The 20,565-nt window shown below is 40.0% G+C and overlaps 1 protein-coding gene across 2 annotated transcripts in view; it reads right to left on the bottom strand.

Annotated features, from left to right (window-relative positions):
- ASPH (aspartate beta-hydroxylase) overlaps nucleotides 1-20,565 on the bottom strand; it is a 191,595-nt gene that overhangs the window by 74,723 nt on the left and 96,307 nt on the right. For both annotated transcript variants that reach the window (XM_069600088.1, XM_069600089.1), the window contains exon 14: nucleotides 20,517-20,558. In XM_069600088.1, coding sequence (XP_069456189.1) covers nucleotides 20,517-20,558 — 42 coding nt within the window. The remainder of the gene's footprint in view (nucleotides 1-20,516; nucleotides 20,559-20,565) is intronic.

Genomic DNA, 20,565 nt, shown 5'->3' on the forward strand with positions numbered 1-20,565 from the left:
CTTTTCTCTTTCACTTAAAAATGGGAATTGTGCAAGGTATTCTATTGCTAGGCTTCACACTGGGGTCTGAAATAGTCTGCTTTCATATCAAGAGGGGGTCATGTTACTTGCTGTTGAGAAACTCAATCAGCAGACAGCCTGGGAAGTGTTTCTGAAGGGAGTCTTTGTATCATCGCCGTGAAAAAGGAAAATTACTGTTTGATCCAAAAAGAGCCTCATCTGAGCACACTTCCTCTAATGTGCTGTATCTACCTTGTAGGTGCATAGAACAGGGAGAAGATGTAAATCTTGGCAGCTCAGGGCAGAGGGGCTTACCTGCTAGCCTAGAGGAAGGTGGACGCTTCCTCTGCCTCCTATGCGCTGTGCTTAGTCGTTCAGTCATGCCCCGACTCTTTGCTATTCCATGGACTATAGCCCATCAGGCTCCTCTATCTATGGGATTTCCCAGGCAAGAATACTGGAGTGAGTTGCCATGCCCTCCTCCAGAGGATCTTCCCAATCCAGGGATCACACCCAGGTCTCTTGGATTGCAGGCAGATCCTTTACTGTCTGAACCACCAGGGAAGCCCAAAATTAAGAAATAATGGGCTTTTGTTCTAAGAATTAAATATCAACTACATGCCAGCAGGAGTTCAATATTCAAAGCTCAAACCAAACAGTTAACATAAATGTTTTTCAGCTGACAGACACTAATACAACACATAAACATATAAAGGGCAGTTGTTTTCAGTCTGCCTCTTGTATTGAAATAATGTGGGATTCAGCCGGGAGCAGTCAATGGCTCCAGAAAGTATTCTGGCTTATTAAATAGAGTCTGTTGTCTCCCCATAGGGTTATTTTAATAAGTTATACATCCCTCCCCTTCTAGAGTAATCATCCTTTAACAGATGTGACCCCATATGTTAAATTAGAGATTTCAGAGATGCTAAATGATGTGTGTTCTATACTTAACAGAGATTCCTTCAGTGTCAAGGTGGTCCATGGGCTTACCAACAGCTGCTTCAGACATTAAGATGGGAGGGGAGCTTGTGGAAAATGGATACATGTATAGTATGGCTGAGTACCTTTGTGTCCACCTGAAATGATCACAATGTTGTTTATCGGCTATACTACAGTAAAATATAATATAAAAAGTTAGGACTTTCTTGGCGGTATAGTGGATAAAAATCTGCCTACGAATGCATGGGCATGGGTTTGATCCCTGGTCTAGGAAGATTTCACATGCCATGGAGTAACTAGGCCTGTGAGCCATAGCTGCTGAGCCTGTGCTCCAGAGCCCCTGTTCTGCAACAAGAGAAGCCACCACAATGAGAAGCCTGTGCACCACAAAGAAAAGCAGCCCCTGCTCAGAGCAACTAGAAAAAGCCCATGTGCTGCAAAAATAAATAAATAAATAAATAATAAATAAGATAAAAAGTTAGAAAAAACTGACAGAGCTCTAAAAAGAACAGAAAAGTCTTCAAATCCATCAGAGATCTTGAAACTGCTCATTCAACAATTGACTGAAAAAACAGAACATCAGCAAGAATAAAGAAGATCTGAATAGCAGTATAAACCAAGTTGACCTATCTGATATTTCTAGAACACTTTCCCCAACAACAGCAAAATATACATCTTTACAAGTGTACACAGAATATTTTCCAAGTTTCTACCTTAGACTAAAAAATAGAGTAAATTAAACCTAAAGCACAAAAAGAAAGGAAACAATAAAATTAGAGCAAATATCAACAGCTCAGAAGGCAAAAAATAAAAATAATAAGATCGATAAAATCACTGCAGATGGTGACTGCAGCCATGAAATTAAAAGATGCTTACTCCTTGGAAGGAAAGTTATGACCAACCTAGATAGTATATTCAAAAGCAGAGACATTACTTTGCCAACAAAGGTCCGTCTAGTCAAGGCTATGATTTTTCCAGCGGTCATGTATGGATGTGAGAGTTGGACTGTGAAGAAAGCTGAGCTCCAAAGAATTGATGCTGTTGAAATGTGGCGTTAGAGAAGACTCTTGAAAGTCCCTTGGACTGCAAGGAGATCCAACCAGTCCATTCTGAAGGAGATCAGCCCTGGGATTTCTTTGGAAGGACTGATGCTAAAGCTGAAACTCAAGTACTTTGGCCACCTCATGTGAAGAGTTGACTCACTGGAAAAGACCCTGATGCTGGGAGGGATTGGGGGCAGGAGGAGAAGGGGACGACAGAGGATGAGATAGCTGGATGGCATCACTGACTTGATGGACGTGAGTTTGAGTGAACTCTGGGAGTTGGTGATGGACAGGGAGGCCTGGGGTGCTGTGAATCATGGCATCGCAAAGAGTCGGACACAACTGAGCGACTGAACTGAACTGGACTGAACTGAACTGAACTGAAAATTAAAGTTGGTTTTGACAAAAGATAAGTAAACCGATAGAACCCCAGCCAGATTGATCAGGAAAGAGAAGAAATAAATAACCAAAATCAGGAATCAGTCTGGTGGCATCACTACAGATTCTACAGTTATTAAAAGGATAATAAGAAAATATTATGAACAATGTTACACCAATGAATTCAGTAAATTTGGTGAAATAAAACCAACTCCTTAAAACAATTATCCTTCAACTAAAAATAAATAAAAAAAACAAGTCTTGAAAGACACAAACTACCAAAGGTAACTTAAGAAGAAATAAATAATTTGAATAACTTATATCAGTTAAAGAGGTTAGATTTGTAACTAAAAACCTTGCCACAAAGAAAACTCTAGGCCCAGTTATTTCACAGGTGAATTCCACCAAACATTTAAGGAAGAATTAATACATCACAATACCTTAATTCTCAGAGAAGAGGGATTGCTACCCAACTCATTCTGCAAGGTCAACCTTACTACGAAACCCAAACCAGGAAAGACATCACATGAGAAGAAAACTATGAACTAATTTGCTTCTTATACATAGATGTAAAATATTTCTAAACAAAATTTTAGCAAAGTAAATCCAATAACATAGACAAAGGATAGTGCACTATGAGATTTATCTTGGGAGTGTACACAGTTGGTTTAACATTTGAAAATCAATCAGTGTAATTTATAATATTAATACAATAAAAATTAAAAACCATATGATTGTCTTTTTAGGCATAGAAACAGTCTTTGAATCTAAAACCCAGTCCAAATCAAAGCTCTCAGTAATGTAGAAACAGAGGGAACTCTCAAGCTGTTAAAGAGCATCAGTGAAAAATTTCCAGCTAACATCATAGTTAATGGTGAAAGGCTGAATATTTTTCCCCCAAAGATCAAGAACAAGACAAAGATGTCTACTCTCATAACTTTGGTTTGAAATTCTGCTAGAGGTTCTAGTCACTGAATCAGGCAAGATAAAGAAAGAAAAGGCATCCTGATTGAAAACAAAGAAGTAAAACTGTCCTTATTTAGAGGTACATAAATAAAGATCTTTCTAGAAATTTGACAAATACTAGGGGAAAAAAAAAAAAAAACTACTGGAATATACAGGTCAGTCTAACAAGGTTCCCGGATACAAGTTCATTATTTAAAAAAAAAAAAATCAATTTTCTTCCTTTATACCAGTAACAAACAAGAGACAACAAATTATAAAGTAATACTACTTACAATTGCATTCAAAAATATAATATTCTTAGGAATAAATCTGACAAGAGTTGAAAAAGATCTATACAAGAAAACTTATAAAAACAATGCTGAGAGAAATTTTAAAAGATCTTAAATAGAAAGACATACTAAATTCAGAGATCAGAAGACTCAACACAGTAAAGATGTCAAAGTGAAAGTGTTAGTCGCTCAGTCTTGTCTGATTTTATGCGACCTCATGGACTATAGCTCACCAGGTTCCTTTGTCCATGGAATTCTCCAGGCAAGAGCACTGGAGTGGGTAACCATTTCCTTCTCCATGGGAGCTTCCCAACCCAGGGATCAAACCAGGTCTCCTGCATTGCAGGCAGATTCTTTACTGTCTGAGGCATCAAAGATGTCAGTTTCAGCAGGGTTTTTTATTTGGTAGAGACTGACAAACTAATTTTAAAATTCATATGAAAATACAAACAACTTCTGCTATAATCAAAACAACTGTGAAAAAGAAGTTTGAAATTCTACGATTTTAAGACTTCTATAAAGCTAGATTAATCAAGACAGTGGTATAGAGACTGATAAACAGATCAATGGGACCAAGAGTCCAGACACAGAACCATAAATATCAGGACATTTTCAGTGGAGGTGCAAAGGCAATTCAGTAAAAAAAAAAAAAATCTTTTCAGCAAATTCTAATGGAATAATTGAACCTGAAAATCTGCTCTGATCTAAATTTCTCCTCTGTATTTTAAGCATTTTTTATTTCAATTTTGATTTTGTTATTTTTTTAAAGTCTTTGTTAAATTTATTACAATATTGCTTCTCTTTTTTAGGTTTTGGCTTTTTGGCTGCATAAATATGTGGGATCTTAGTTCTGTGACCAGGGATTGAACCTGCACCCCTTGCATTGAAAGGCAAAGTCTTAACCATTGTATCACCAGGGACTGCATTTATTTTATTATTTTGGTTTCTTTAGAGGAATGGGTACATCAATTTTCAAACCATTTGACAAACATTTATCAAGTACCTCACAAGGTATTATTCTGGCTAATGTTGGGGACATAAAAATGAACTGGATATAATCCTGCTATAGATTGAAAAGTTTTTGTCCCCCTAAAACTCATATGTTGGAATCCCAGTTGCCCAGTAATTGTGTTAATAGGTGGGGCCTCCCGGAGATGACTGGGTTGTAAAAGCTCCATTCACGAGTAGGGTTAGAGCTTCGTAGGAAGACTCCAGGATTTCTTCCCTAAAGGACATAGCAAGAAGGTGCCATCTACAAACCAGACTTCTTACCAGATACTAAATCTGTAGCTGCTTTGATTTTCGACTCCCCAGCCTCCATGAGAAATGAGTTTCTGTTAAACCACCTGGTTTTAGCTCAGCTGGTAAAGAATCTGCCTGCAATGCAGGAGACCCTGGTTAGATTCCCAGGTTGGGAAGATCCGCGGGAGAAGGGAGAGGCTACCCACTCTGGTATTCTGGCCTGTACAGAATTCCATATACTATATAGTTCATGGGGTCACAAAGAGTCAGACACTTTCACCTGGTTTTGGTATTTTTGTTATAGCAGCTTGAAAAGACTAAGACAAGTATCTATCCTCAAATAATGGACATCAGAAAATAAAAACAAAGGATAGTAAATTAATGACTAGAACAGAATGTTGAAAGTTATTAGGCAAACTAAGGATTATAAAATACTTTGAGAACAAAAAGAAGCATGACATTACTTCTAATAGGAATATCTTGAAACTAACACAGCACTGTAAATAAACTATACTTCGATTTAAAAAAAAGGGAAATGAAAGTGATAGTAAAAGTCAGAGTAGAAGCTGTCACAGGACTAAGGGAGAAAGTTAAATTATTGGCTAAATGAAGTAGTTACATTTCAGAAGGAAAGAAGATTTGAAAATAAAACTCTTAGAAATAATTACATTTGCAAATATCAAAGAAAAAGCTGCAACTTCTCACCAGTAACACTTACATTCAGATAAATTTATCTTCACTTGAATAAAAATACATCTATTAATTTCACTGTTTCTAGATGGTTGCGCTTTTTAACAGAATGCACTACTCAGCACGCTGTCACTTAGGAAGTTGGTGACATTCTAAAATATCACAGATCACTGTCAGTATGAAAAGCAGGATCTATGTTGTGATTCTTTTTATGAATAACGTGAAGTTTATTTTCATGCAATGGCACACCCCCTACTTTGGGCTTTAACAGATGGCACTCTTTTTACCAGGGTTTTAAACTTGCACACTGGGAATGCAAGCTATTTATACAGTACACACTTTAGCTGATCCTATCTTTGGACATGTTTAATTAAAGAATGAGCTACCAATAGCACAATCAAGCGGACACATGGGAGAAGCAGGAACTTGCTGCCTTGCTGAATACATTATTTTACCCCAGCAATTTAAAGCACACATGGAAATTAATGGCATGATGGAGGTTTATAATAAATCCCCTAAGCATTTAGCTTTTTTAGTTAGCTGTTTTCCAAAGCAAAGTTAATAAAGCTTTAAGGCCCGAGGCAGAAGGAAAGCATAGTTTACTGTTTAATGAGATGCCACTGTAGCATTCTTCAACTAGCTCTTCAATATTCTCATACCTGAATCAGCGTGGAGATGTTCATTTTCTACATATAAATGCTTTTTAGAGGAACATCCCAGAAGAATCAGTATTCTCCTATTGCATTTAAGACATTAAATATACTGGGAGGTGGAGAGGATTAAGTTTATCTGATTCATCAAGAGCCTCTTAGAAAATGAACATATACAAATAAACAGGATTAAACAGCATCTGGGGTTTCCCAGGTGGTTCAGTGGCAAAGAATCCACCTGCCAGTGAAGGAGATGTGGGTTCGATCCCCAAGTCAGGAAGATTCCCCCTGGAGCAGGAAATGGAAACCCACTCTAGTATTCTTGTCTGGGAAAACCCATGGACAGAGGAGCCTGGTAGGCTACAGTCTGTGTGGTCGCAAATGAGAAGGATATGACTTAGCAACTCCGTGTGTGCATGCTAAGTTGCTTCAGTCATGTGCGACTCTTTGTGACTCTAGGGACTGTAGCCCACCAGGCTCCTCTGTCCATGGGACTCTCCAGGCAAGAATACTGGAGTGGATTGCCGGACCCTGCTCCAGGGGATCTTCCTGACCCAGAGACTGAACCTGTGTCTCTTACATCTACCTGCACAGGCAGGTGGGTTCTTTATCATTAGCACCCCCTGGGAAGCCCAACTTAGCAACTAAATAACACCAAATAGCATCTGGATTTGCAGGTCCCAAACATTTTATGTATTTATTTATTTTTAAAAGATATTTTTTTATACAGACCATTTAAAAAATCTTTGCTGAATTGGTTACAATATTGTTTTTATTTTTATGTTTTGGCTTTTTGACTGCCAGGCATGTGGGATCTTAGCTCACTGCCCAGGGATCAAACCCACACCTCCTGCATTGGAGGGTGAAGTCTTGACCACTGAACTGCCAGGGAAGTCCCTCGCATACCTTTTAAACAAAATAGTGAAAGTGTTAGTCACTCAGTCGTGTCTGACTCTTTGTGACCCCATGGATTCCTGCCCGCCAGGCCCTTTGTCCATGGGATTCTCCCAGCAAGAATAGTGGATTTGGTTGCCATGTCCTCCTCCAGGGAATCTTCCCAACCCAGGGATCGAACCTAGGTCTCCTGCATTGCAGGCACTTTTTTTAACCACCTGAGCCACCAAGGAAGCCAAAATAGTAATAGGAGGAAAAGTAACGACAGCGTTTGCTCCTGTCTCTGCAGCAAGACCAGAGACAAAGCAATATGGTCACCTGACCTATCCCAAACTGCAGGAGGGCAGGCAGGATTATCTCTGTATTTTATATGTGGAGGAAGAAAAGCTCCAAGCAGCTAGGAGACTTGTTCAAGACCAAAGAACAAATAAGAAGCTCATGATCTAACACCAATAAGAATGGATAGAGCTGAGACTAAAACTTCTGGAAAAGGACCCCTTTCACTGAAGTGCAACAATTTTCTAGTTCTGATCAAGTGACTTTACACTAGTAAGAGAAATCTAAATACACAGAAGGGAAATGTTCATGGTAAGAAAGAAACAAAATGGTAACTCCTTTAAAGACAGATGCAGACTGAACTGGGCTTCCCAGGTAAAGAATCCGCCAGCTAATGAAGGAGATGCAGGTTCCACCCGAGTCAGAAAGATACTCTGGAGAAGGAAATGGCAGCCCGCTCCATTATTCTTGCTTGGAAAAGCCCATGGATAGAGAAGCCTGGAGGGCTACAGTATATGGGGGTCTCAAAAGAGCCGGACATGACTTAGCGACTGAACAACAAAGCAGGCTGAAAAATACTCATAGCTGCCAATTTCCTGTAATGTCACGATGGGCTTCAACCTCCAAAAACCACATTCAGACATTTACTTGAATCTGAAAACAAAACAGTTGTTGTCATTCAGTTGCTAAGTCGTGTCAGACTCTTTGAGACCCTATGGACTGTAGGCCGCCAGGCTCCTCTGTTCATGGGATTTCCCAGGCAAGAATACTGGAGTGGGTTGCCGTTTCCTCCTCCAAAGATACATTTGCCTGTTGCCTACTATCTGGCCTCCTAGTCACAACTTGCTGCTTGTGCCTAATTTTCTTGAGTGTCTGCCTGACCTTAGGCTCCAGCCACTCCCATGCTGCTCTAAGCCACTGCTGTGCAGCCTCAATAACGGCAAAAGGCTGTCAGATCTAAGTAGAGAGAGAGAAAGTAGAAACAGCATTCTAGAAAAACATGACTGACGTTGTGTTAGGGATAAACAGACTGGCTTCCCAAGCAGAATGTAATCAAATCACCCAAACTGAAACAGAAAAGATTTATTTTCACTATGACTAATATTCTCTATTGTCAACACATATTCAATTTTTTAATGAAAAACAAACATATGGTGGAATTACTGCTGTAAATGTCAGTACAATCTACCATTCTATCAGGAGAATGAAAAATGCTATGAGGAAGAGCTCTGTAATCAAACTGAGATAATGTTCAGCAATGCATTTTTCAAACGAATGCACCCTGCCAATTTGAAGTGTTGCTTAAATAAATGAATGTATTCAACTACAACAGTGCTACCTTTTCACAGCACATTTTTTGAAAGCTTAATTTTAAGCTAGCTTTGGCATATGTGGCTCATATGTTACTCTTTAATTTGCTTTGGTATACAAAGAGACAATGCGTTAATACACACACAGAAAAGGTGGATTACTCTGATTTGAAGACTGAGTCTCATTTTGCATCAATGACAATAAAATTTAGATCCTAATGATGATTTTAAAATACACCAATATCTGAGTTATTTCCTTAAGAAACTTTTTTTCCTCCCCTGATCATGTTGTCACAATCATTACAGAAATGAGTATTGTAAAACATTGAGTGCTCAATGGGAAACATCAGAATGGAATTTTAATGATAACATAGAATTGGCTATTATTGTCCTGTGGTATATCTGACTGAAGAGCCAGTCTGACGGAAGCAGGTGCTTCAATTATCACCCCAAATACAATACAGTTAAAAATCATGAAATGAAAAATAAAAACAAAGCAAATGTGTATTTCAACACAGCTAAAAACCTTTACTCCATTTGCTGAGACTGGTAATATATGCTGAGCTTATTGAAATCACTAAAATTGCTGTAATTAAACTTCTCCCTAAATCAGACTTGTATAATAGTCAGAAATCTCCCATAATTAACTTATCTGGAGAAGTAATCAGACAATAACTGCTGGTATATTTTAGGAACCACTAAAACTACTATAGCTGTTGAATGTAATAACTATAATAAATCTTTAACAGCAGTTATCTCATAACCTCTTTTCCCAGCAACAAGGGTGGGAGGGAGATTGCTTTCTCAAAGCTCTGCTCTGAGTTGGTTTCAGTGTTATTGCTACACTGCTCTTCTCCATTAAGGGAAAATTACGAAGCTATAGAGATGCTGCCTGAACCGAGCCCCCAGTCTATGCTATCTCTGAGTGTGCTGTTGATTTGTTGTTGCTGTTGTTAGTCGCTAAGCTGTGTCTGACTCTTTGCAACCCCAAGGACTGCAGAACGCCAGATTTCCCTGCCCTTCACTATCTCCCGGAGTTGGCTCAGATTCGTGTCCATTGGCTTCATGATGCTATCTAACCACCGCATGCTGTTGATATTAATAATGAAAAACAGACAGCGCTTTAGGAACTGAACCAAAGCATCTCTAATAGCTAAAGGCAGAAGACCTACATACAACAACTGCAGAAATCGATCTTCAGAAAAGAAGAACTGCTTCTGGTGAAATCTATGTGTTTGTTGTGTTTTGCCTGAATGTATTTCTCAATGCACACACAGTTTGAGTAGCAGAAAATAGATGTCCTACTGGCTTGAGGTATAACTTGAGAAAATGGAACTGCCAAAGCAACCAGAGACGTCAATGGGGAAACCCAGCCGCAAAGTGAAATCCCAGAAGCAAGCCCCAAAATTTGAGTATGAATTCTGTCCAAATTTTCAGCAGACCAGTAAATTATGCACACACAGGGCACCTCCATCCCCACCCACAAGAGAGCTAGACTGAAAAACAGCAGTTAGAAACCAAAAAGCCTGAGCAGAGGCACTAGTGGCTTCTCGCTGCAGGGGAGACAGATTTTTGCTCAGGTTGAGCCCAGGCAAATTAACTGTGTACTCAGTTCAGTTCAGTCGCTCAGTCACGTTCGACTCTTTGCGACCCCATGAATTGCAGCATGGCAGGCCTCCCTGTCCATCACTGTGTACTAGACACCAACAATTCCAGAAAAAGCAAAACAATTCCAGAACTGCTACAATATATACACAGTCTAAGCCACATGTAATCAGAAGAATTCTGGAAAATACTTAGAAGTAAAACCAAATGTGTTCCTAATATTCTGAGGAAGAATGACAAATGCCTTTTCCACAGAAACACAGTTACAACGAGACTTGCAAAACTGGAAACTAGGAATTGAATAGGTTTTTGTGGACTGGTGTACAAAACCTCTGAAGACCATAAAATTGCTTCTATGGAAAAATGTGTTCTGAGCACAAAGCAAACTTATAAGTAAGTTTTTCATGATTAGACGGTATGAAATTTCTCAATTATACCATATGCTTAATGGACATGAGTTTGGGTAAACTCCGGGAGTTGGTGATGGACAGGGAGGCCTAGCATGCTGCGATTCATGGGGTCACAGTCAGACACGACTGAGAGACTGAACTGACTGACTGATACACAGTCTGCTTGATGCTTTTGAATTGTGGAGAAGACTCTTAAAAGTCCCTTGGACAGCAAGGAGATCCAATCAGTCAATCCTAAAGGAAATCAATCTTGAATATTCATTGGAAGGACTGATGCTGAAGCTGAAGCTCCAATACTCTGGCCATCTGATGCGAAGAGCTGACTCATTGGAAAAACCTTGATGCTGGGAAAGATAGAAGGCAGGACAAGTGGGTGACAGAGGATGAGATGGTTGGATGGCATCACTGACTCAACGGACATGAGCTTGAGCAAACTCTGGGAAATAGTGAAGGACAGGGAAGCCTAGCATGCTGCAGTCCATGGGGTCAAAAAGTCAAACACAACTTAGTGACTGAACAACAGCAACATACACAATCCAGCTTTTGACCAAAAATTACTAGACATGCAAAGAATAAGGACTCTCCTGACTTGTAATCAGGATTTATAAAAAAGTAGTCAATAGCAACGGTCTTGGTGTGTGCCCAGATTATCAGGTTTATCAGAAAACATCTCAAACCAGTGGTTATAAATAAGGACCAAAAATTACAGAAAAACAAGGTGTTAATGACTGAACAGATATGAAACCTTGATAGTGAAATGGAAACTAAAAAAAAAAAAAAAAAAAGAAGCAATTGGAAATTTAAAACTGAAAAAAATAGTAGCTGGAATGAAATTTTTACTAGATGGACTCAACAGTAGATTTGAAATAGCAGAAGAATTACTGAACTTGAAAGTAGAGCAACAAAATTATGCAATCCATGAAAAAAAAAAATGACCCAAGTTTCAAAACCTGTAAGGTAGTATCATGCAGTCCAACATGCAATTAACTGGAATAACAGTGGAGAGAGAAAGAAGAAAAAAATATTTGAAATAATGGCTATAAAACACTTAATTCGCAAGATTTTTTATAAGGATTAAATGAGAACCTGTGTGAAAATAACTTGAAATGTAGTACACTGTAGACATTTAAAGTTCATTCATACCTGGATTTTCCATTTATAACCCCCCTGCCCACCACTTAGGCTATCTGCATCTCATATTATCACTATCAGATGAAGAGGCAATTAAAGTAAATGGAATTAACCACATTTTTTCATACTACAATTATTTTTTCAGTTCCTACTTTGTAATGGGTAACTGCCACTGGAGGGATGTTAATTTTATGTGTAAAATATACCAGGCTATGATACCTAGAGAGTTTCCCAGGTGGTGCCAGAGGTAAAGAACCCGCCTGCCAATGCAGGACTTAAGAGACATGGATTCATTCCCAGGGTTGGGAAGATCTCCTGGAGGAGGAAATGGTAACCCACTCTAGTGTTCTTGCTTGGAGAATCCCATGGGCAGAGTAGCCTGGTGATCTACAGTCCATAGGGTTGCACAGAGTTGGATATGACTGAAGAGACTTAGCACGAACACATGCATCAGTTCAGTTCAGTTCAGTCGTTCAGTCGTGTCCGACTCTGCGACCCCATGAATCGCAGCACGCCAGGCCTCCCTGTCCATCACCAACTCCCAGAGTTCACTCAGAGTCGTGTCCATTGAGTCAGTGATGCCATCCAGCCATCTCATCCTCGGTCGTCCACTTCTCCTCCTGCCCCCAATAACTCTCAGCATCAAAGTCTTCTCCAATGAGTCAACTCTTCACATGAGGTGGCCAAAGTACTGGAGTTTCAGCTTTAGCATCATTCCTTCCAAAGAAATCCCAGGGTTGATCTCCTTCAGAATGGACTGGTTGGATCTCCTTGCAGTCCAAGGGACTCTCAAGAGTCTTCTCCAACACCACAGTTCAAAAGCATCAATTCTTCGGCACGCAGCCTTCTTCACAGTCCAATCTCACATCCATACATGACTACTGGAAAAACCATAGCCTTGACTAGACAGACCTTAGTCAGCAAAGAAATGTCTCTGCTTTTGAATATACTATATATTTAGTCAAATATGTCTGGATATTGCTGTGAAGGTATTTTTTCAGGTGAGAAGGTATTTTTTCAGATGAGACTAACATTTCAATAAGTAGACTTTGAGTAAAGAAGATTCTCCATAATGTAGGCGGGTCTCATCCAATCAGCTGAAGGCCTAAAGAAAAAGACCCCAGCCCCTCCAACAAGAAAGAACTTTGCCTCCAGAATGTCTTTGACCTTGAGTTGTAACAGCATCTCTCTTCTGAGTCTCTAGCTTGCCAGCCTTCCCTGCAGATTTCAGATCCGGTGCCTCTACAATGTCATGAGCCAGTTCCTTAAAATATATCTCTGTGTCTGTTTCTCCCTCTACACAAACACACACACACACACACACACACACACACACACACTATTGGTTCTCTTTCTCTGAAGAACCCTGACTAATACTAGGGTTGGGGAGGTCATGGTTCCCACTCTTCAGCTGTTTTGTCTAAAAATTCAGGGGGAAACTCAAAATATGTGCTAAAAATCTGAAACACAGGTTTTCTTGTGAAAACAGAGAAGTACATCTTCTGGTCTGGGGCAGGCGATGGGGGTGTAATTAGGGAAGGCTTTCTGGCAGAGCTCATCTCTAAGCTCAGTTCTAAGGAACAGGAGTTTGTAGTTGTGAAGTAGGGAGGCAAAGAAGAGCATTTGGAACAGAGGAAAGCCATAAACAGGAGCTGGATTTCGAGATGCATTATGTGCTGTCCTGAGGAGTCTAGTTTTTAATCCTTGGGTGATGTTCTCCATTTTTGCTCAAATATGTTACATACAGTTGTAAAAACCCCAGGAAAAACTCTGTAGAGATAAATATATTTTAAAACAAGAAAATGTCTTCATTAGACTTTATTGCCCTTGTTGGTTCTCTCTCTACTTTCCTTGTGATCATCGAAAACTCAGAAGTATAGATATGAAGTACTGGTTGCATCAAGTTGATTTATCAGCAATAATATAGCCATCTCAGGCTTTTCTCTAAGCTGCATTAAAAAAACGTCATTTGTTAGTGTAAATGTGACTTGTTTTCTAGTGCCATCTGCTGTTTTGTTGGGGCCCTGACTATTATTCTTTAAAACAATACAAATAGCACCCAGGAAATTTTTAAATGCATTCTTAAAGATGTTCACAAAATACAGCTTAAGCATATCCTTGATTGTAATGAATAATATAATGGGGTATTAAATGCTGGTTTAAATCAAAGGAAAATGTCAGGAAAAGACCTTGATCCAAATGCATTTTACCTAACATACACATACACACACAGACATACATACACAAGCAAGCAAACATTCCACTTTTGAAGACATGAGTATTCTGTTGTTCCACAAATTTCTTCAAAGGCCCACCAATCCTCAACTAGTAACTGACATTTGATATGTATTAAACTTCCAGATGTTCTGGTTTTAGAAAAGGCGGAGGAACCAGAGATCAAATTGCCAACATCCGCTGGATCATCGAAAAAGTAAGAGAGTTCCAGAAAAACATCTATTTCTGCTTTATCGACTATGCCAAAGCCTTTGACTGTGTGGATCACAATCAACTGTGGAAAATTCTGAAAAAGATGGGAATAAAAGACCACCTGACCTGCCTCTTGAGAAACCTGTATGAAGGTCAGGAAGCAACAGTTAGAACTGGACATGGAACAACAGACTGGTTCCAAATAGGAAAAGGAGTATGTCAAGGCTGTATATTGTCACCCTGCTTACTTAACTTCTATGCAGAGTAGACCATGAGAAACACTGGGCTGGAAGAAGCACAAGCTGGAATCAAGATTGCCAGGAGAAATATCAATAACCTCAGATATGCAGATGACACCATCCTTGTGGCAGAAAGTGAAGAGGAACTCAAAAGCCTCTTGATGAAAGTGAAAGAGAAGAGTGAAAAAGTTGGCTTAAAGCTCAACATTCAGAAAATTAAGATCATGGCATCTGGTCTCGTCACTTCATGGGAAATAGTGGAAACAGTGTCAGACTTTATTTTTGGGGGCTCCAAAATCACTGCAGATGGTGATCGCAGCCATGAAATTAAAAGATGCTTACTCCTTGGAAGGAAATTTATGATCAATTAGATAGCATATTGAAAAGCAGAGATATTATTTTGCCAACAAATGTCCGTCTAGTCAAGGCTATGGTTTTTCCACTGGTCATGTATGGATGTGAGAGTTGGACTGTGAAGAAAGCTGAGTGCCGAAGAATTGATGCTTTTGAACTGTGGTGTTGGAGAAGACTCTTGAGAGTCCCCAAGGAGATCCAACCAGTCCATCCTAAAGGAGATCAGGTTCTGGGTGTTCATTGGAAGGACTGATGCTGAAGCTGAAACTCCAGTACTTTGGCCACCTCATGCGAAGAGTTGACTCATTGGAAGAGACCGTGATGCTGGGAGGGATTGGGGGCAGGAGGAAAAGGGGACGACAGAGGATGAGATGGCTGGATGGCATCATCGACTCGATGGACATGAGCTTGAGTGTACTCCGGGAGTTGGTGATGGACAGGGAGGCCTGGCATGCTGTGATTCATGGGGTTGCAAAGAGTCGGACACGACTGAGCAACTGAACAGAACTGAACTGAACTCAGTAACATGTTGCAGACTTTTTCATTCAATGAATTTGTTAACGCACAGTTTTTCAAGAAGCTTTGAGTCATTTTTGACTCCTTTCTTTCTCTTATGCCTCATATCCTAACCATCAGCAAATCCTACAGACCTTACATGAAATATAGGCAGAATCTAAGCAGCACTCACCATGTCTACCCACATCCTAATCACACCTCCCTGAGGGACTATGAATATACTTTTCCACCCCTGGAACTCACCTCTCCCATATGGCTGCATAGCTCATGCCCTTGCATCTTACATCTCCAGGTGTCACTGTCTAAGAGGCCCATCAACAGAGCAACACTCCTGACCATTGTCATTCTCTGTATCTTTTTCTGTTTCATATTCTTTTTCATACTTATTTTATTTTTTTGAAAATGACAAATCTCTCCCCTAACACACATATACTAAAATATGTTGTAAGTACTGTGAGAACTGGGACTTTGTTTTTATTAAATGTTTTAGCCCCAGTGCCTAAAACAGGGCCTAACACATAGCAAGTACTCAAAATATACTGAATAAATGAATGAATAAAAATAATTGTTTGAATTGGACATTTCATCAGGCATTTTTACCTTTCAGCTCACAGTCCTATTCTGTGGGTGTGGAATATGGACTGTGTGGGAAAAGATGACATCCAGTGGGGAAAAACTGGTACAGCAATTTTAGGTTAAACAGATTCTCATTCAATATAAGAATCTGGTATCTCCAAAGGGGGCCTGTTTTAGAATTAGCCCTAGTCCAAACTTATGACTCTATCAAAATAAACTAAACATGGTTCTCTAAAAGAAAGAATCAGGTGACTACTAATTGTAAGTAAAAGTAACATCTCCCCCCTCTCATCTGTAGATCTCTGATAAAGAACTTGAGGGTGATAACTCAATAGAAACTTAGCCTAATAATTCATCCTGAGACAAATTTACAATTATTGTTTTTTTTTTAAAAAATCTCCATTTCTATTATTGTGAAATTAAAAGCTGGCTATTAAAACATTCCACTTTTTCACTGTGTATCCCAGAAATGGAATATCTCCTCCTCCCTCTGCCATACCGGTTAACAGCATTGTATGGGCTTCCTGGTGGTTCAGATGGTAAAGAATTTGCCTGAAATGCAGGAGACACAGGAAACCAGGGTTCGATCCCTGGGTTGAGAAGATACCCTGGAGAAGGGAATAGCAACCTACTCCAGTATTCTCGCCTAGAGAATTTCATGGAGAGTAGCCTGGTGGGCTATAGTCCATAGCATCACAAATAGTCAGGCACAGCTGAGCGGCTAACACTTCTGCTTTTTCTCATGAATGTGGGTTAAAAAAAAAAAAAAAAAAAGATGGAATTTCCAAACCTGACAATTTGCTCAAACAGGATTTTCAGTGAACTTGGGGTAACATTGACTCGTTACATCTCTTAATCCTAAGATTCTCCCTGTATGTCACAATCAATAAAAGACTTCAATTGCCAACGTCCCTCAGTTGGTGTGGATATGAAGCCAGCACGGCATGATGGAGAGTGGAAGAGCCGATCAGGTGAAGTTGTTGCAGATTCTCTCCACAAGCTCTATGAAGAAACAGCCAGGGAGCCCAGCTCCCATACCACTGGAAAGCTGCCTATGGGCTCAGAATCTCGGGAGGAGAAAGCTGTGCAGAGGGTACTAGAGGGAAGTACAGTGAAGAAGGAAGGAAACGGAGCCCTGAAGAGTGAGAAACGCTAGGCACAGGAGCAGGGCTTGCACCTGTTCATATCTGCAGTAAGCCACACCCAGCACTCACCCTCCCATCTCTACCTTTGTCAGAAAGTGCCAGGGTGCACCTCCTGGAAGCAAACCAGTCAGTGTGTGAACTGGAAAGTCTCTGACCTGCACAGACACCTGCATGGGCTGGGTGTGGAGGCCCACTGCATGAACAAAGGCTGCCTGACTCTGCCACGGTCTGGCCCCTGACTTCCCCTCCAACTGCACAGCACACGCTCTGGCTTTGTTCGTGGGCTCCAGTTTCTCAGGTCCTTCCCTCCCGCCTCAGGACCTTTGCAGACTGTTTGCTATTCAGAGTGCTCTTAGCCACAGTTGCCTTAAACACGTCACTAACCTCAGAGGCCTTCTGAGAGTGAGAACCCGATGTGCGAAGCCAGTAAACCATCACAGACGACTTCGGTTTTACTCTGAGAAAGATGTGAAGATGACGGAGTCATTTGAGCAACAGGCTACCACTTAGGTTTTAAAAGGGTCACCGTGGACTTCCCTGGTGGTCCAATGGTTAAGAATCCACCTGCCAATGCAGGTACAGGGGTTCGATCCCTGCTCTGGGAAGATTCCACATGCCTCAGAGCAGCTAAACCTACACGCCACAACTACTGAACCCAAGCCCTAGAGCCTATGTTCTGAACAAGAAAAGCCACTGCAGGAAGAAGCCCACGTACCACAGCTGGAGAGTAGCCTCTGCTCATCACACCTAGAGAAAGCCCAGGAACAGCAGCAAAGACGCAGTGCAGGCAAAAATAAATAAACAAAAAACAGAGTAAATAAAATTCTTAAAGTTTAAGGGCTTCCCAGGTGGCACCAGTGGTAAAGAACCCTCTAGCCAATGCAGGAGACATAAGAGATGTGGCTTCCATGCCTGGGTCAGGAAGATCCCCGGGAGAAGGGCAACTCACTGCAGTATTCTTAAGAAGAATCCCACGGACAGGGGAACCTGGCGGGCTACAGTCTATAAGGTCGCAAAGAGTTGGACACGACTGAAGTGACTTAGCATGCAAAGAAAGTTTTAAAGGATCACCGTGGCTACTGAATTGAGAAAGAGGATACAGACAAAGGAAGGTCAGTTAGGAGGTAAGTGGAGTAATCAGGCAAGAGAAGGTGGTAGAGAGAGAAGGTGGCAGGAAGAAGCTCGGAAGAGAGGGTGCACAGGGTTTGCTGACGGAATGACAGGGAGGCAGGAGAGAGAGATTTGTAGGAGCAGTGTGTTTTCAGGGGAAGGTCAGGAGTTCCATTTTACACTTATTAAGTTTGATGCAATTATTAGATATCCATCAAGGGCATCAAGTAGCCATCAGGTCTCCATCAGGTAGACAGCTGGACATACTTGTAGAGAGTTCAGGTAGGGACCTGGGCTGCAGTTAAAGCAGTTGCCTTTGGCATAAAGAGATTTAAAGCCTCATGATCAGATGGGATCATCAAGGGAGTGTGTGTAGATGGAGAAATGCTCTGAGGACTGATTTCCCTTCAATGCGGGATGGTCAGGGAAACAGGGGTAACTGCCTAAAGAGGCTGGGCAATAGCAAACAGTGGAGAGAGTAAGTCATGGACATAGTGGAAGATTGGGAGGCAAGGCAGTGTGGAGAGCTTGTGTGAATAGAAGCCCAGTCATCTACACAGAAGAGGCAGCCAACAGTTTGCAACATGGAGGAGAAAACTGCAGAATTCAGACATTATTTAGAAGTGCGTAGGGGGAAAGAACCCAAATGTCCATTGACAGATAAACGGATAAAGAAGATGTGGTGCATATATACAATTGAGTACTATCCAGCCTTTTTCACAGGACTCTGAATTGTTAGAGAAAGACATGCAAATATTTACATCTGCAAAGAAATGTAAAAGTGAAAAAAGAACGTTTGAATAATCTTTGTACTCCTCACTCTATGTTTAGCAACCTTTGTGAACGCTGAATTAAAATGCCACTGGTTTCTTAAATTTATTGTTGAAAATGTTATCAAATAGCATTTGATATCACTCATATGTGGAATTTAAAATATGACACAAACGAGCCTATCTATGGAACAGAAACAGACTCACAGCCACAGAGAACAGACTTGCGGTTGCCAAGGGGAAGTGGGTTGGGGGAGGGATGGAGTGAGACGCTGTGGTTAGTAGATGTAAGTTTTTATAAATAGAATGGATAAACAATAAGGTACTAACTGTGTAGCACAATAGCACAAAGAACTATATTCAATAACCTATGATACACCATAATGGAAAAGAATATTTTTTAAAAAAGCAATGCGTATATATGTATAATTGCATCACTTTGCTGTGCAGCAGAAATGAACACATTGTAAATAAACTATATTTTAATTTAAAATTTAGATCTGTATATTACTTTAATAAAAAATTAAAAACAACCAATCAGGAAAAAAATACATGAGCTAAATAAATGCCTGCTGCTGCTGCTAAGTCGCTTCAGTCGTGTCTGACTCTGTCCGACCCCATAGATGGCAGCCCACCAGGCTCCCCCATCCCTGGGATTCTCCAGGCAAAATAAATGCCTAAGGGCTATGAAACGATGGCCAAAAGCCAGAAACTTCATATAGTCAAGTACTGTTTACCTACTGAGTAAGTAAGATCTTGGCTTTTCCAGTGAACTGTATCTTTTAAATGTAAACATTGCTTTTATCACTAGAAGTTAAAGCCATTCCTGAAACTCCAATTATGTTTAATCATTGATGATTTTATCATTCAAATGATACTAAAAATGTAACTGCTACTCTGTGACCATCCATGTTTATAAATTTAACTTAAAAAAATAGCTCCTCACTCTATGTTTAGCAACCTTTGTGAACTTTGAATTAAAATTCTACTGGTTCCTTAAATTTATTAGAATGCCTCTGTAATAAGCTCTTGGAAGGCAGAGATGATATTTTCTTTATAGATGTAAATATTTGCATGACTTTCTTTCAAACAGTTCAAAGTCCCATGTAAAAAGAATATGTTCGAATAATCTTTGTACTTAGAACAGCTGTCAACAAAGGTGACAGTAATAATTAACATTTCCTTTGTGCTTTCCCTGTGCTAGACACTGCTTTAAGCACTTTACATACATTTTCACTTAATTACTATTGTGGAAACAACAGTCTCATGGTTTCTGGAAGTTGGTACTGTTCTTATTATTCCCATATCATAGAAGAGGAAACTGAAGCACAGAGGTTGGTTAATTCTCAAGATGTATATAGAGTGAACAGCAAATAGCATTAGATGCTAATGTCTTTCCAGAGCTTTAGCTCTTAATGTTTATATAGAATATTAATGTCTGTTGATAAAACCACTGAAATAATAAACACACTGGCAATTTATTTTGACTAGTGTAGAAAATAAGATCACATTATTCACGGATAGTATAACTTCTCCTTATGTGTATTTGAAAGGCTGTTGATTTTAACAATCTCACCTTTTCCTTTTTTTCCTGGCTCATCTGCTTTCTTATTTGTTTCTGAAAG

The sequence above is a fragment of the Ovis canadensis genome, chromosome 9 (assembly GCF_042477335.2).
Source record: "Ovis canadensis isolate MfBH-ARS-UI-01 breed Bighorn chromosome 9, ARS-UI_OviCan_v2, whole genome shotgun sequence".
Taxonomy (NCBI): domain Eukaryota; kingdom Metazoa; phylum Chordata; class Mammalia; order Artiodactyla; family Bovidae; genus Ovis; species Ovis canadensis.